Source organism: Cyphellophora europaea, assembly GCF_000365145.1.
Source record: "Cyphellophora europaea CBS 101466 unplaced genomic scaffold supercont1.3, whole genome shotgun sequence".
Lineage (NCBI taxonomy): Eukaryota > Fungi > Ascomycota > Eurotiomycetes > Chaetothyriales > Cyphellophoraceae > Cyphellophora > Cyphellophora europaea.
In genome coordinates this window covers 3,486,172-3,502,902 of record NW_008481809.1, presented here as the reverse complement: position 1 = coordinate 3,502,902, position 16,731 = coordinate 3,486,172, and the positions used below count along the sequence as shown (strand labels likewise).

Here is a 16,731-nt window from a genome sequence, read left to right as displayed (position 1 = left end):
TAACGCCCGACTTGAAACGCACTTGGCCATCTGGGAGGCAGCGATATGAATCAGATCGAAATGCAAGCAGCCTTCGACAGGTAGCCTCTCTGTACATAGTACATACATACACCCTAAGGCTTTAACCTCAAGGTTGACAGGGGTACGACTTCTGCCAATGAGAATCGTCGAGTGACAAACCGGCCAGCGTAGGCAAGTCACACTAACAAAACACCCGAGTGGTAGGTCTCCAATCATGTTGCTCGACACGCCTGTCGAGCGCCCTCCACCCTTGCACGTGGTAGTGCCTTGGATCTCATTTCGAGAGATGCTCGGCCTGTTTCTTTAGTATGAGGGAGCTGAGAAGTGTCAGGTTATGTGCAACGCCTCCAAAAGTAGACTTACTAACGCTTCAGAGGATAGTGAACCCCAATCCAAGGGCTCTGAGGCATGCCATGTTCATTTTACGCTAAGAGAAGGCGGGCTATTCAGAAGTGGATGCACCTAGCAGAGCGTTATTGGTGGGCGTTTTCAGCCCGAACAGATCAACTTTTATTGGAATCCTCACCATTCCGATTTCTCTCTACCATTTTGGTCCCAGTCAACGTGTTTGCGCTTCGACTTCAAACGCAATTTCCGCCGCTAAGGTGTCCGCGCGTTCCTCTCTTAAGCTGCCAGTACTGCGTATATCTTGAAAGCGGCTGCGTACTCGTTGTAGTCAACCTCGTCAGACTAGGGAGTCTTAGAAGCGGCACTACCAGCGCCGGCGGTTTCCCTGTGTCTTGTACTGAGCTCAGAGGAAGGTTTGGTACAGCATGATGCACACTCGCCGTCCGCTACATGTTCTTTATACACATTCAGATCTTTGTTGGTGTCGGAGATGAGAATATATGTAGAAGTATGCTTAGCATAGCCGAATTCGTCGTCAACGTGGACGGTAATCGCGCACCTTTGAACCCAGCAATGTGAAGGTAGTGTTTATAGTCCTCACCTTTGCTTACTCCAGTGACACATCTAACATAAAGTGATATGTCTTGCCTAAGAGCCGGGGTGAGATCCTTCTTTAAGAGGTTGTCGCTGATTGCCAGTCTGCCTCCTCTTTTGAACAGTCTGGCCATTTCGTTGAACGCCAGCTGCTTCTCGGCCTGTGGTATATATCATTCAAGTCCACGCCGATGGCTCTCCCTGTTGTGCCATTCTTCTTTTGAGGCTAGAAATACATCAAACCCAGCGCCACTGCCCGAATCGATGAGTTTCGCCCTAATGGAATGTCAGCATCCTCTCACCTGCACATTATCCCAAACTTGTTTCTTTTAGGCCTGCAATCACCAGCGGGTTGCCGCAGCTGAGACCTAGGTTGGCATGCTTGGGGATACTTTAGAGCTCTGCTTTAGAGTATCCGAAGGATTCTGCAACTGCCGGCGCATATTTATTGTCCGATTAACCTCTGGAGGCAGCACTATATAGCTCCTGAACTGCTCGATAAATCTCGGTGGGATTCATGGCGGACTAGTCTCCGAAATCGTCCGGGGTCTGTTGAGACGTTAGTAATGATTTTATTTGGCCAAACACTGGATCGCTACAAGCTTAGAGCAAGCTTCTTGCATTCATCATCCTGATAGTCTACGATTGAGATTCTAGGCGAGCTTTGGTGAGTGACATCCACAGTGACATATTGCCAAGACCTTTAGCGCCGTAAATCTTGCCGATGACATATCAACTGTGACGTCGGTGGCTACGCTTTCCTCGAAAGCGTCTAGGATATGCACCTGTGACATGTAGTGCTCATCAATGCTGGGTTCCCGAACTTTGCATCTTGTACTTGACTACAATCAGCAGCCATGGACGACCAAGCCGCTCCGCGCATTGGTAACCTGACCAAGACTCCAACGCATACTTTGATCCGCGTGCGAAACAACCAGCGTCGACATCGGCAAAGGCGACGGGAGTACATTGCATCCCTTGAACGGCAATTAAAAGCCGTGGAGGAGACAGCTAGACAGCTTAATATCGAAAACGAGGCTCTGCGAAAACAGCTTTCATCTCAAAGCCCCCCAGCATGGGAGACAAGTCTGTCCACAACTATGGCCATCTCTGATACGAACACAGCCACATACCATAAATCTACTGACGCTGGTCAATACCGAGAACCATGGTATAAGCCCTCACACTCCGAAGTGACAGCCTCCGGGTGTGCTGCACGGGTCACCATCGCGGAAATGCAACCAGGCTCGACACGACCACAAGTCCAGACTGAACTGAACGACGGCACCAGGAACAATGAGAAGTCAACTCCTCTACTATCTCCAATTGTGCCGCCGACATATGCAATTCCACCTTTAGCAATGCCAAGCACTTTTGCCTGCTGCTCAAACACATCGTCAGAACCGGGCCTTTTTGGCAAGGGTACAGACCGGCCTGGCAATCAAATCTCGCGTCTCTTGACCAGTTTCGACATCGCCACATCGTCCACGACGCCGTGCTCTCAAGCTTATCTCATCATCCAGTACCAGAATCGTCGCGGACTTTCCTTGGAGGTGATAGAGAGCTGGCTTTGGCCGGGTTTCATATACGGTGAAGAGACCGCCGTAAGTGGATGTCGCGTCGACAACCGGCTACTCTTGGCACTCTTAGTGTATGTCGCCGATTATGCAGATGCCGAGACTGGTGAGGGCGCCGATCTTTCCTAAGGGGCGTTTATCCAAACACGATAGACACCTGGTGTAGTCGATCGTATGTCAGGCTTTAATGCACCAGACAGCACCTGTATCAATGCCTGTAGACTCTCGTACTTTGCAATTTGCGGCATAACGGAAGGCGACCTCACCCCGCTCTCCAAAATTGGCAACTGTGTTGTGGGGCATCGAGCTCCCGACCAGCCTCTGGTGACATATCGTACCAACTTGGCTCTAACATATAATCTCATCACATAAAGCCTCATGGTAGTCTGCTGAGGCTACCTGTACGCAGATACTAAGTCTTCCCACATGGATGAAGAGAACCCTACTCGGTCACCTGGCCCTGGGCGCAACAGCCAGTCTACTCCTTCAACCGGTGATTGCCCCGAGGGAGGCTACGGCTGGGTATGCGTCGCCTGCGTATTCGCAATCAACAGCTTCACATGGGGTGTCGTAGCGGTAAGAGTTGGACACTTTTCACAATGTGCAAGCTGTTTGCTGATTTGGGGCCAGGCGTACGGAGTCTTCCTCTCCTACTACCTCTCACAAAACTATTTCCTCGAAGCCCAAGCACGAGACTATGCGTTCATTGGCGGACTGAATTTTGGCGTCGCAATGATTGCCGCTCCATTGGTGACTGTGGTGGCCAAATCCATGGGAACCAAACCACCCATGTATGCTGGGGCGCTGTTCTTGTTGGCAGGATTCGTCTCCGCATCTTTTTCGACCCGGATCTGGCATGTGTATCTCTCCCAGGGCGTTCTGGTCGGACTGGGAGTCGGTTTTGTCTACGTACCTAGCATTCCGATTATATCCCAATGGTTCGACAAAAGGAGGAGCCTCGCAAACGGAGTCAGCACTGCTGGATCTGGCATCGGTGGCCTCTTATTTTCTCTTGCTACTGGTGCCATGATCGAGAGCCTCGGTCTTCCGTGGGCACTCAGGGTCATTGGCTGTATCAGCTGCTGTACCAATCTGCTGGCTACGTTCTACATTAAAGACCGAAACGCCTTCATACGACCAAAGCAGCGACCCTTTGACCGCAATCTTGTGCGTCAACGGAGCGTCCTATGGCTCCTAGCGTGGGCGTTTGTGAGTATGTTGGGTTATATCACATTACTCTATTCTCTGTCCGACTTCTCGCTCTCCATTAATCTGGACCGAACTCAAGCCACGAATATCACGGCGTTGCTTAACCTGGGGACTGCCATTGGCAGACCCTGCATCGGTATCCTCAGCGACCGTCTGGGAAGATTCGAAGTGGCGAGTGGTCTCACCTTTCTCTGCGGCCTGTTCTGTCTTGCGCTCTGGGTCCCAGCGACATCCTATGCACTCATCATAATGTTTGCTCTTGTTAGTGGAGCAATCCTCGGTGTTTTCTGGGTAGTCAGTAACCAATATTGTTTGTGATCAAAGCCTTTACTAACAGCTGAGATCAGAGTATTGGGCCTCTGTGCGTCGAGGTCGCGGGTCTTGAGCAACTTCCCTCACTTTTGGCACTGTCTTGGTTATCCATCGTCCTGCCCACCACATGCAAGTCTATGATACCAAAGCCGAATAAGAACGTAACTAACAACGCTAGTCTCGGAGGTGATTGCGTTGAACCTGAGAAGGCCGGGCCACAAGCGTGAATATCTGTATACACAGGTATTCTGTGGGGTTTGTTACCTACTTGCCAGTGGGTGCTTGCTGGAGGTTAGGCGAACGGTGAATTCTTGCCGAACAGCTTCAGCACGATCTTAACAGCCCCAGGTAAGACATGTCCTAACGTCTGGACTGCACAAAACAGCTATACGATGCTCGGGATATATGAACGTTTTTGTTAGCGGCTATACAGTAGATATAGGATGTAGCTTACTTGGCTTGCGGCGGATGGAGATACGACATTCCAGTAAGGTTATTGGCCTCATGTTGGAGAAGATGATAAGGTATTGGGGCTTGAAGTCAATGGTTGGTGTTTTCGTTCAGGTTAGCGATGTTGCTATTGAAGTGGCTTTGCGATAGTCAGCCCAGGTGCACCAGTTGCCCAGCAACGCTCACACTGTCATATTATTAACCTGGCCTGTAAAGCTTTCCTATTTGGTTGTGATATTAGCGCTTTTGAACAGACAGTTCAAGTCGAAGCGAGCGAACCTTTTGGATTTCCAGCGGTGACAGCTGCGCAGGTGTAGTGGCGGGGCGAGGGCCTATTAGCAAGCTTCGTAACCTTGTTATCTTATTAGTTCTTTAACGCTACGGCGTGAGGCAGCTCGTTGTGGGTACTTAGGCGTTGTTCGTCCTTCATCCAATTGGGAGTAAATCATGAATCCATTAAGGACTCGACTGTAGCGCCACCGGACATCACCAGTGCAACACTGGATACGATTCTACAGTATCTCTTCAATGTTGTGTACCACAAAGACGGGTGATCTTGCCACGACCACATGAAGGTGTGGGTTGTCTGCTCTTAGCGAACTGGGGGTCAAGATTGATATGTTCAAATGACAAACGAAGATAAGAAACGAGAGTCTTGGCCGTCAAATTCGACTCGTCAGACAATCGCGGGGCGCAAAGGACTGTGTTTGATGTGGTGCCATTTCCGGTCCCTTGCTATATTTAGTGACGATCTGCTTCGGGGTCGGAACAATTCTTGGTCAAAAGACCGGCCTTGGCACGTAGGGACCAACTTTCACATAGGGATGCACGTTAGGCAGACATCAAGACCTTGCAGTCGGTGACCTGCCAAGTTCCAGATTGCTCCCTTCAATGATTTCGTCACGATTCTCTTTATCCATATACAAATAGGCCATCTAGTGTTTTTCTTGCGTTGCATGACCAAAGTTAGCTAGTACGATTTAGATATTTGGGGGACGATTCTTGACCAGACGTCTTGGCATTATGCCCGAGCTCTTCCAAAGGCATAAAAGGTAGAACATGCTGGCTCACGGTAATGGTGCCTTGACGCTCACTAAGGACGTGCCTCATACATCTATTAGGATAACCTCGAATGTGGAAACGTCTTGTCACACTTACCAGTGACAAAAACCGATCGCGTCGGCCACCAATTGGGGATCCTGTCACTACCGGCCCCGCTCCTTGCATTCCACACTCTTGACCATCCTGGGCAGCAGAGGTCATACACCATGGACTTCCCCGAAGCAAAGTTCCTCATGCAAAGGAATGATGAGACTGCGGGCTCCGATGCAGCTAGAACGGCATGTGGAAACGACACTATTGACGACAGCAACATGAGCCTACGCATTGCATCCATCTTCATTCTACTTGTATTCTCTCTGCTCGGCGCGTTTTTCCCAATCCTCCTTGTTCGACGCCAAAGATCTCACCCTAAGCTCAGGGTTGTCTTGGGTATTACAGGATCTTCCTTATATCGCAGGGCCTGAACGAATAGACACCTTTCCTGTCCTTTTGCGAGATTTGATGGGTTGGGATTTGATCTCGGAGCAAACTGGGAAGTAGATGATGCGTGCAATACTGTACACGTAGTATGTGTCTTCTAAATGAGTGACTTGGGTTGGGTCCTTCGCTATTTTCGACCTGCTTTGAGAGAATAATGAATAATTGTGAGCCCCCTGTGTGGCCTCGCCGAAAGATCAGGCTGCATTTTCTACGTCGCGGCCGGCAGCGATTCGCTACTTCCCTTGCGACCTTGTCGCGAGCCAATACTGCCGATAGCCGAGAAGGGAACACAAACTCGGTCAGCTTAAGCCTTGAGTTTGAGCAACAGCATCGACATAGCTGCAAAGACAACAGGCAGCACGCTCACCAGTTCACCGGCACCGGCGTACATTGGTGCAATACGAATTTTGACGAAAGCACCGGCGGCCAACAGGATGGCAACCACGTTGTATATAGCGGACCAGACGAAGTTGAAGACGATGCGGTGGAACGCAGCCTTACTGACGTCGAGCACGAAGGGAATGCCGCGCAGGCTGGATAGCAAGACGACATCGGCGGCACCCCGTGTGACGTCGCTAGAGGACAGTGAATCGTTGAGCTGCACTCCAACATTGGCCTGTGCAACTGCAACGGCATCGTTAGTGCCATCACCGACGAACATGACTTCTTTGGAAGCAGCCATTAGGTTGGCGACGTAAATTTGCTTTTCCTCAGGTTTACAGAGAGAGGCAACGGAGGTGAGTGAGATACCCACAGCCGAAGCTACTGTGTGTACAGCTTTGGTCTGGTCGCCAGAGACTAGATGGGGAGTGATGCCGCGGGATTTCAGGGTTGAGATGACATCGACTGCTTCAGGGCGAAGGCGAGAACCCAGACCAAAGACGGCTAATGGCTCCGAATCGCAGGTGATGAGGAGGATGGTGGCACCCTTATCAAGCAGCTTGAGGACTGTTGGGTCAGTCTCGTGATGGGTCCATCGAGGGTTGCCGGCGCGATATGTTTTGCCATTGAGAACACCCTCGACACCAGCACCTGGGACGCTGCGTGATTCGTCCATGGTGGAGGGTTGGGCTTTATACTCAGCGAGGTGCTTCGCGACTGCGAGCGAAACCGGGTGCTTGTTATCGGAAACAAGCGCCTTCATTACTGGTAGAATTTCTGCCCTTTTGCCAGAACCGATATACTCTTCGGCAGTGACGTCTAGTTCAGGCTCCGTCAATGTTCCTGTCTTGTCAAAGACTACGTCAGTGACCCTGCGAGCCCGCTCAGTCGCGTCGGCGGATTTGATGATGACGCCTCCACGGGCGGCAATCCCACCCGCGACAACTAAGACCATAGGAACAGCCAAACCAAGGGCGCAGGGGCAGGAAACAGCCAGTACAGCCACCGCGTATGTGATCGCGACGGCGATGGACTGGGCGGCAGTCTGGTCGCGTAATTTGAGGCCCACAATGACCCATATAATGAAGACAACGGCCGAAATACCTGACACGACAGGCAGGAACCAGCTGGCCACCTTGTCGGCGTAATTCTGGATTCTCGGTTTCGAGTTCGCAGCTTGCTCAACCAGCTGAGCAATGTCTGTTACCGTGTTCTTCCCGGGTAAACGAGTCAGCTTGACCAGTAAAGTGCCAGATCCATTGACAGTCCCAGCAATAACATTGGATCCTGGTTCCTTGACAACAGGTAAACTCTCACCAGTGAGCATAGATTCATCCATCTCGCTCACACCCTCAAGCACCTGGCCATCAGTGGGAACCTTTGTGTGAGGTAGAACCTTGAAGATATCTCCGTACTGGAGAAGCCTGGCATCAATATCGTGATCTCCATCTTTCACAAGTAGTGCAGTAGCGGCTTGCAGGGATCGTAGTGAGACTGCCGCAACAGCTCGAATGCGAGCATAGCTGGCCAACAGGCGACCGAGCATGACCAAAGTGATAAGTAACGTGCTCGTCTCGAAGAACTCAGCAGTCTCGAGTGGTTTTCCTGCCATGTGGAAGGAAAAGGCTATGACTGAGTATATGTAAGCAGCCGAGATGCTCACAACGACTAACATGTCGAGTTCCAAGGTTCGGTATAGGAACAGAGCCCGGAGTGCAGGATGGTAGAATACCGGCACCGCAAGCAACTGAACCAGTGTTCCAAGTGGGAAAGAGACGATAGAACGGGTCTTCTGAGAAACGAGGGTCTCGCCCCAGGCGAGGACCACAACGGGGATTGTGAATACGGCGGCGAGGATGGTTTTGATCAAAAGATCATAGAATTTCTTCCGGTTTGCTGCCAAGGCACCATCCCTCTCCACGGGTGCCAGGCCCTGCGAGAGATCACCAATCTTGTACACAAGGTCTCTAGACCCAATAACGATCGGATCATAGACCACACGAATTTTGGCTCTCCCAACAGGGTCCACATTGATAACGCCCGGGATGTTCAGAAGGTTGATTGCATCGATGCTCGCCCGTGAAGCCAGAAGTTCAAGTGATTCGTCGCTGCCGACAATCTGAGATATTTGGAAGCCGGTTGCCTTTGCAACGCTGTGAATCATTTCGTCTATGGTGAGAGTGGCTTTGTCAAGATTGAGGTCCGCTTGACTTCCAATAAAGTTGACGCGCACATTGGAGATGCCAGGCAGGCTTTTCAAGGTGCGTTCGAGCTTGGAAGCACAGTCATTGCAAGTCATGCCGTTGACGGAAAGAGACACAAACTCTGCGCCCGCAACCCTCTCAACATCGTAGTCTTTGGGCAAGACGACTTTGCTGAAAACAGCAGGCGCCTTGTCCTTACCGGTGGCACAACAATCATCATCTCCACTCGGATTCGACGCACGGCAGTTGCTGGATTTCGGAATGGAAGACCCGCAGGTGGATTTGGTACTATCGGCGGCTTTAGGAGACCCACTGCAGCACGTGTCGGCCTCTGTTGAGCATTGACCGGGGGCTTGGGCTTTGGTCGAGCAACAAGAATCTTTGACGGACAGGTCGACCTTTGCGGAGCATTGGCCGGGGGCTTGGGCTTTGGTCGAGCAGCAGGATTCTTTGGCGGACGCGTGACCCTGGAAGGCACCACCTGTCTTCTTTGTCTTCTTTGTCCTCATCAATTTCTTTTTCTCGTTGCAGCAGCTAGGGAGCCCCCGACTGAGCACATCGCGACAAATGCAACGTGTCGATTCGAGCAGAGCTTGGTATTTTGCGAAAGCTTCATTGAGATGGGTGGTGCAGGTGGAAGCTTCGTCGCCAGCTTACTAACGGTTAGTAGAGGTCTTGCAGTTGGGGAGCTGGATGCGTACTTTCGCCTTCCGAGGCACCGCAGATCTCATGGCAACGTCCAGCCGCAATTGTGGTGATACAATCCTCTATTGCATCAAGTTATTTCATGAAATCGGTAGGGGACGGAAGGTGCAAAAGCAATAGGTTCTCGTACTGTCGCAGTTTTCCTTCTCAACGGTGCAGCAAGGGCCATTCGGGTCATCACTGAAGCTGCTGAGGGACTCGGACGAAACATTGGGACGATTGGTAGACTGAAGCGCAACCCGCTGGGGGCCCTGGGCCGTACCGGAACCTGAGCAGCACCCTGGACTCATCGTTCTGAATGTCAGTCGAGCTTCGATGTTTTCTTCGTGTTGATGGTTGAGTTTGAAAGAGGGGAGGAATTGAGACAGAAGAATACGGCACCTTGACATTTGGTCATAAAAAACCCTGAAACATTTGCCTGACTCGCAGCCAATGCAAACCAATTCTTGGCGCGGACAGATTAGCTCATCGCTTCGCCACGCTGCTGACGACAATTTTGGTCTTGGCAACTTGACCGCCTGTGCAGTCGAAGGAACTCGGCGAAGTGAAAGAGCAGCTAACCGACCGACACGAGCAAATAAGTAGCAGAGGTGAGGGCTGAGGTTGGCGCACTCTCGGGGCTTAATTTGCCACCCGCGACCTGGTGCTCATCTCGAACTTACGCATCAGTCCTCGCTAACTGGCTGAATCCCTTGTTGTGCGCAAGCCAAGTCTCATAGCGAACCACCAGCACTATCAGCAAGACTCGAACTACAGTCCCCGGCATCCCCTCTTGATATGCGACGGATGAAGGAGAAATCCCAGAACGATCGTGAACAAGCAACCGACATTGAGAAACGGGTTGAAGGAAGTCATATATACGCGAACGGGGTAAGTGCAGTAATAAAGACTATCTGGCTGTCCAAGGCAAACAAGAGCGTGGGGCCAATAGCAGTATCCCTGTAGACAAGCAGGTGAAGCGCGACGCCTCCTGGATAACCGCTTGGTCAGAGTCAGCGGTCAAATCGCGTTTGCGGCGCTTTATCCCTAAGTCTTTGTTAGTGTTGTCCTGTAATAGTAGTGGGTTGAGGTAGTTAATATTTCGTCCAGGAGGTTATAATGAACACAAACAGTGGCCTTCTCAGCGCCCACGACAAGATTAGCGTGGGAACATTGTTAAAGCCGGGTTACAATGGTAGTCTGCGCGAGCAGGTAAGGGGTAGCGCGAACGGACGATGACCTCAAAGGCACCTAAAGCCTCGAGGATGTGGAGGTGAAGGGTTTTGCTTTGACAACAGATCATCAGGAAGTATATTAGGGGAGCTCGATCCTTTTTTTAAGTACATGAACACAAACGGTGATTGTCCTTTAATTGTGCTTGTCCTTTACAGTCTGCTCCTGCCATGCTCAGGCAACTTTGATCGGGCACAAACAAGCTTGGCTTGCAGCAAGGCGTGCAACGGAAGGTAAGATGCAATGCCGATTCCCAGTAGACCTACAGAAGCCCAAAGCCTTTTTCTGTTTCTGGCGGTACATATCGCTTTGGTACACCGATTTCCAGGAGGAGGCTGACGTTGGCAGCGACGCTTTGAGCACCAATGACCAAGATGCGCCAGGCTTATGATAATTCAGTGATAACCGGATGAAGATCACTTGAAACTTCAGTGAGCAACAATACTCTTAGAATTTCTTGGAACATACCTAGTATGAGGAACTGGCTCAACAGGAGTCCAGCAATAGGATTATCGGTGGGCAGTGGCTTTTTGATGGTGGACGGAAGCGTCCGCCATATAAAGACATGCATGCTTGCGCTTACAAGGAATGCGAATTCGAGGGCAATAATCTTGGCGAATGCATTGTGAGCCATTTCTTAGATGGTGGAATGAGTAAGGCGTAAAACACTGAGAATACCTGAATATTGGAGTCAGCTGTTTTATTATCTGTAAATGAGAGACTCTCGGCGCTTACGAAGCTGAAACGGCTGGAACTGGTGGAATATCTAAAAGATGTTTGAGGCCCCTTGGCAATGTTGATCGCCTCCAATGACTCTTCAAGGATTAACGCAGACCAAGTTTCATCTCTTGAGCAGGCCGACGCGTTTCCATGGCGCTTGACCTCTTGCACAATCAAATCATACGCACGCAGGAGGCGGCACGGTGAACCTGATGCGCTTTGTGTATCGAATCGACATCTTTGGTAGAACCTAGCTCCTTTTCTTTGTCTGCAAGTATTGGTGTTTGCCACTTTTGCTTGCGGTCTTCCACATCAGCATTCGTTATACTCTACAAGTACATCTTCCGGATCAACATTCCTTCCCTCAAAGAAGCGCGATATTCATTGTAAAAAGATGGAGGGAGGTAACAAGGTTCTATGGGTTTTTACTGGCTTCGAGGCCCTCTATTTGGGCTCCGCAGTCACTCACCTCGTCGTTCCTCTTACCACACGTGCCTCACTGAGACGAGAAGCCACCATCGGAAATGTGGCTCCTGATTTACTGCTCGAACACTGCCCCTTAACAGGTACGGTTATTGGAGGGCACATCTATTGAAATATTAACAGAGTCTTTAGCATCCCTGACCAACTCAATCATCATGTTCGGCATCTTCCTCGTGTCACTCCCGGCGATATTCATCAAGACTAGCCGCACTTGGCTTATTGTACACGCGTGGGGTGTCGTTGTGACTACCTTCATTACCCTGGGCATCGGTCTCCGCATTTGGTTCGACACCCTGGAGACGCACAAGAATCTCGAACCGGTCTGGAACAAGCAGGAGGAATTTGTACAATCCCTGCTGCAAGTCCGCTTCTCTTGCTGCGGTTACAATAACCCAAGTCTGTTTATTCGGGGCCAAACTTGCCCAACAGCTACAATTGCTGCACAGCTTGGGCCGTGTACGATACCTTTCAGCAGCTTTGCGAACCACTTCTTAGATGTGGTTTTCACTGCATCATTTGGCTTTTGTGCCATTAATATGCTGCTGCTGCTCGCCACCATGTGCCTAATTAAGGACCGTAAAGACAGAAAGCGCTTCAGAAAGATCGAAATGAAGCTAGGTGCTATGCAGGTCTTATAAAGTGGTCGAGACCTCAAAGTGATCTGTTCTATGATTGCGAGAGTTATAGGCTAATATGGGGTGTACTGACTCTTATCTACCGCATATCGTCATATAGCAAGAGCATTTCAAATTGTACATTGGAAGTGAGCGAAGAGTGTCCATCAGTATTTACTGCCTATCGCTTGAGCTACATCCGAAGAATTGCACATGTTATACGCTGGCCAGAAAACTCATCACCCTCCTTAGCTCCTACCTATACTTACCGCGCAATCACCATCAGTCTTGAACGGTTCACCGCTATAGAAAAAGTCCAATCCTGATAATCCATCTTAAAGAATGATGGACGATTTCTTCCACTTAACGACTTCTCAACGATTGCCCGTATCGTGTAGTCCTCATTTTGTGACAGTGCCAAAACCTGATATTAAAGAGAAACTCAAAGTGGCATCGTTCGTCTCGTTATGCACTGTCATCAGTGCCAAACCTCTGAGGGATCGAGAAGTTAAAAGAAGACTTGAGGCTAATCCGATTGCTTGAAACGGGCATCCCGTAGTCACCAGTCAGGTGTTGGAGGCTATGAGTTTTCCTTTTTTGGTGTGAGGATTTCTCAGTAGTAAACCAAGTTTATATACATTGTGAAGTAGTCAACATCTCCAGCTGGTTGCACTTTAACTGACCCTATACGATGTGAACCCTGAGGATCCATATCTTCAACACTTGTGCGATGACTGCGATGCAGTCGAACACATCCGTCTCTACTACTAGTTGATCGTGATATTCACGCGACAGGAGAAGGCAAATGTTATCGGAACATCGATAGCAGAGCAGAATCGAGCCAAAAGCCCCTTGGGCAGGAGATTGGACAGGTCTCCCAGCCTGGGGAGCTGCAGGAGGCAGCCGCCCGGTCGGATGAGTATTGCAAGCACAACAACGCGAAATGACTTGTGGAACAATGACAATCTGAACCATTCTCTCGTCGACTCTAGCTCAGCTTGATTACTAGTTAATCAATATGTACAGCACTTAAATGATCGACGTGTAGTTTCCTAGTAATTCCTCCCTTTTCTGATAGTCTCTTCATAGTTCTTGCACCCATGTGCGAACCTGAGATTTTCGATTGATGTTGGCATCAGCGTATTTGTCGAGTCCCAAAATTCCATTTGTTATTCGTCATTCGTCATCCCTTTCGATTCATATTGAAATCCACGGGTTTCTTTGCAGCTCTCCCAGCCATTCATTGGATTATGCCTTGCCCAAGCCCACGAGGACGAGTAGCGCCACGTTCATGACCACCAGCACTAACCAAATCAACACCGACAATATAGTAACGATCCATCCGTTCCGCATGTTGACGTTTTCGCCATGGCTTCCCTGTCCTCCATCCTCATTAGCGCGAACGGTCATGATGTGGCTTCGGCAGGTGAACCAGAGCAACGGGGCAGTAACGAATGGCAAAATCACGCTGAGGACAACTTGGGTCGCTGTTAATGCCTGGTTGAGTCCACTTTTTCCAATAGATCCGGCGATGATGATGCTGGGCACGATGCTGATTCCACGCGTGATCAGACGGCGTAACCAGGGTTTCACAGTCCAGCGAAGCATTCCTTCAGATACCATTTGACCGGCCATGGTACAGACGATTCCAGCAGAGGTTCCGGAGAGAAGTAGAGCAAGTGCAAATAACACACCCGCGACTTTTGAAAGGGTTTCCGTGAGGAGGTCGTGAATGCCAAAGAGGTCTGCTTCAGTGGCTTCGGTCTTTGGGTAGAGGGATGATCCAGCAACAATAAGGATCGCGCTGTTGACGAATAGCGCAAAGGTGAAGAGGGAGACCGCTAGTTCGATTATGGAGTATTTAAGGCATGATCGTATTGCCTGGATGGAGGGACGGTATTTCTCCTCCAGATCTTGAGTCTGAATGAAAGTTGATGTTGCCGCTCGACCAATGGTATTGTGGTAACCGTTCTGAATGTCGAACTGACGGAGGCGCGGTTGCACAACGCCAGAACCGAGAAATATCGAGTGCGGCATTACAGTTGCGCCAAGAATTCCACAGGAGAGATAGATACCGTTCCCTTCCACAACGGCCGACGAGGGAACATAGCCTCTGAAGACTTGGCCGACACTTGTGTCACGGATATAGGAGAGTTGGATGCAGAAACAGATCACCACGCCGAGGACGAGGGTCATGACGAAGCATTCGAAGAGACGAAGGCGGGTCATAGACCCATCTGGGTTGTAGAACATGAGGAGGACCAGGACGTCCACGAGGCTTATGGCACACCCGGCGACCAGGGGTACGTTCAACAGCAGGTTCAGAGCGATAGCCGAGCCAATGACCTATCGGAATTAGAAGAGATTGTCCGTGGACTGGGGAGTTGGCTGCTAACCTCGGCTATATCAGTGGCAATAATTGCCGACTCAGCAAAAACGTATAAAACGTAGTTCAACCATCTTGGAAGATGCCTTCGACAATTCTCGGCAAGGTTTAAGCCAGTGACACTGCCGAGCTTGATGCAAACTGATTGTAGGAAGATGGCAAACAGATTTGACATGAGGATGATGAAGAGATGACGGTACCGAGTGACAGCACCGGCCTCGACGTCGGTTGCATAATTTCCAGGATCGATGTATGCCACTGCGATTAGGAAGCCTGGACCGACAAATTTAGAGTAGTGGACCAAGACTTGTCGAATTTTTAACAGGATGGAAGTAGAGCCTTGATTTGGGGTTGGTTCCTGCATGGGTCGATTGACAGGCGACGCATTTGTACTCCCAAACCGGCTTTGGTTGAGGGCGACATGGACGGCGGTCTCATTTTTGGATGGGCCTTCGGAAGCATTATTCCAGCTCATCCACGCTCGATCTTCTTCTTGGGTGTCAAGATTTGAGTCGTGGCCTCTTTGTGCTCTGAGATTGACGAGGCCATTGAGGTCGGCCCGTGTGGTCAGGTCTGAGCTCAATACGTGCGGATTCTGATTCCAGTCAGGGTGACCTTCAATTTCGTCGGGTCTAGAAGGACAATTCATAATTCCGACCTTTCGACGAGGGAAGTGGTGAGGTACCAAAATGATTTTGGAACGATGGCCGTTAGAAATTCAATCCATGACACGACGATTTCTGGGAAAGCGGGTGAGGATCGTACTGCTTAAACGTGTCTGGAAGGGAAGAAATGTGGGGAGAATTGATGATGCGGCTTATCCCGATACTAATGCGGGGACAAGGCAGCGGTGCCAACGAATGGCCACCGCTCTTGATCAAGCGGTTTTCGGTCGGATTGGCTAAGCCCTAATCCAACATTCCGGAGACTCCCGAAAATTCAGGAGGAGTCAGAGAGAATGAGGACTGAGCATATTGTACGAAACCTCGCTAGTTTTTCTCCCAGTAGCTAAGATTCATCAGAAAGCAGCACGTCACTCTTTTGAGCGGTGGTAATGGAACTCGTCCTAGGGCAGCAGGATTGACCGATTTCAGGCATCGCAATCGGAGTGAATGTGGGACTGTGAATTCTGACTTGAGGAGAAACGAGCGCTAGGGAGATATCGCCGGGGTGCCAAGATACAATCCTTGGCAAGTTTTCTGCGTCATATCAGACGGGATTCGACTTTGCTGACCGCTAGTTATTTGGCAGACGATCTACGGCCGAACGTGGAAGGTGGTTGGTTGGCAGTGAGCTTGACGCGTATGTCATGTTGAGAAATTCAGACTATGACAATGAATGACGACTGATGACTCATTAGTCACTACTGAAGCCGCTTAGCCATATATAGAATGGCACGCCTTCGCTTAATTTAAAGTTGCACTCCTCCAAAGGGTTGCAATATGTACAATCGTGCCAAACCGATATTGCAAGTCCCTGTACTCTTGCGAAATGAAACAGCTTAACTTACTGTACAGTATCTGACCGTTCTCGTCACATATTGATGTCCAGCATGAAACAACGGGGTGGGTGGTGGGGGGTGTCATTCGTGGATGCGCCAACACCAAGACGAGCGGCTTGGAAGGGCCCTATTTTGGGCTCTGGTCTAAATTAAGCTCGAACGTGTTGAGAAATCGAGGTCAAAATGTGTTCAAATGACACAGGGACTGCATCAATCACTCAGGGATGCACTTTAGACGGTTTCTTGATCCAGTTTATGTTTGCAGTTAAGTTGCTGGGCTGACTGACCGTGCCGTCCAGGTACGAGACTTTCCCATATCGATTTGTGTATGACGCTTTTGACCTACCTCTGGATCTTCTCTAGACTGTGCTATTTGTCTGTTTTTCTTTTTTCTTTCGGCTTCCTGTCGTGCTGCCTCTTGTCGTGCTGCCTCTTGTCGTGCTGCCTCTTGTCGTGCTGCCTCTTGTCGTGC

General features: G+C 50.1%; 5 protein-coding genes across 5 annotated transcripts; 2 read left to right on the top strand and 3 right to left on the bottom strand.

Annotated features, from left to right (window-relative positions):
* Window positions 1-908: 908 nt before the first annotated feature.
* HMPREF1541_04249 (uncharacterized protein) lies at window positions 909-1,133 on the bottom strand (the record flags this gene model as incomplete). The annotated part of the gene is made up of 1 exon (XM_008718595.1): window positions 909-1,133. A coding segment is annotated over one exon (225 nt), but the record flags the coding sequence as incomplete, so codon positions are not given.
* Window positions 1,134-2,966: 1,833 nt separating this feature from the next.
* On the top strand, window positions 2,967-4,288 carry HMPREF1541_04248 (uncharacterized protein; the record flags this gene model as incomplete). The annotated part of the gene is made up of 3 exons (XM_008718594.1): window positions 2,967-3,116; window positions 3,171-4,043; window positions 4,097-4,288. The coding sequence occupies 3 exons, from the start codon at window positions 2,967-2,969 to the stop codon at window positions 4,286-4,288; spliced, it is 1,215 nt and encodes a 404-aa protein (XP_008716816.1).
* A 2,069-nt stretch (window positions 4,289-6,357) lies between these two features.
* On the bottom strand, window positions 6,358-9,633 carry HMPREF1541_04247 (copper-translocating P-type ATPase; the record flags this gene model as incomplete). Its single annotated transcript, XM_008718593.1, has 2 exons — window positions 6,358-9,290; window positions 9,474-9,633. The coding sequence occupies 2 exons, from the start codon at window positions 9,631-9,633 to the stop codon at window positions 6,358-6,360; spliced, it is 3,093 nt and encodes a 1,030-aa protein (XP_008716815.1).
* A 2,036-nt stretch (window positions 9,634-11,669) lies between these two features.
* Window positions 11,670-12,396, top strand: HMPREF1541_04246 (uncharacterized protein; the record flags this gene model as incomplete). Its single annotated transcript, XM_008718592.1, has 2 exons — window positions 11,670-11,841; window positions 11,891-12,396. 2 exons carry the CDS (start codon window positions 11,670-11,672, stop codon window positions 12,394-12,396), a joined length of 678 nt encoding a protein of 225 aa, XP_008716814.1.
* Window positions 12,397-13,620: 1,224 nt separating this feature from the next.
* HMPREF1541_04245 (uncharacterized protein) lies at window positions 13,621-15,407 on the bottom strand (the record flags this gene model as incomplete). Its single annotated transcript, XM_008718591.1, has 2 exons — window positions 13,621-14,718; window positions 14,769-15,407. The coding sequence occupies 2 exons, from the start codon at window positions 15,405-15,407 to the stop codon at window positions 13,621-13,623; spliced, it is 1,737 nt and encodes a 578-aa protein (XP_008716813.1).
* Between the last annotated feature and the right edge of the window lie 1,324 nt (window positions 15,408-16,731).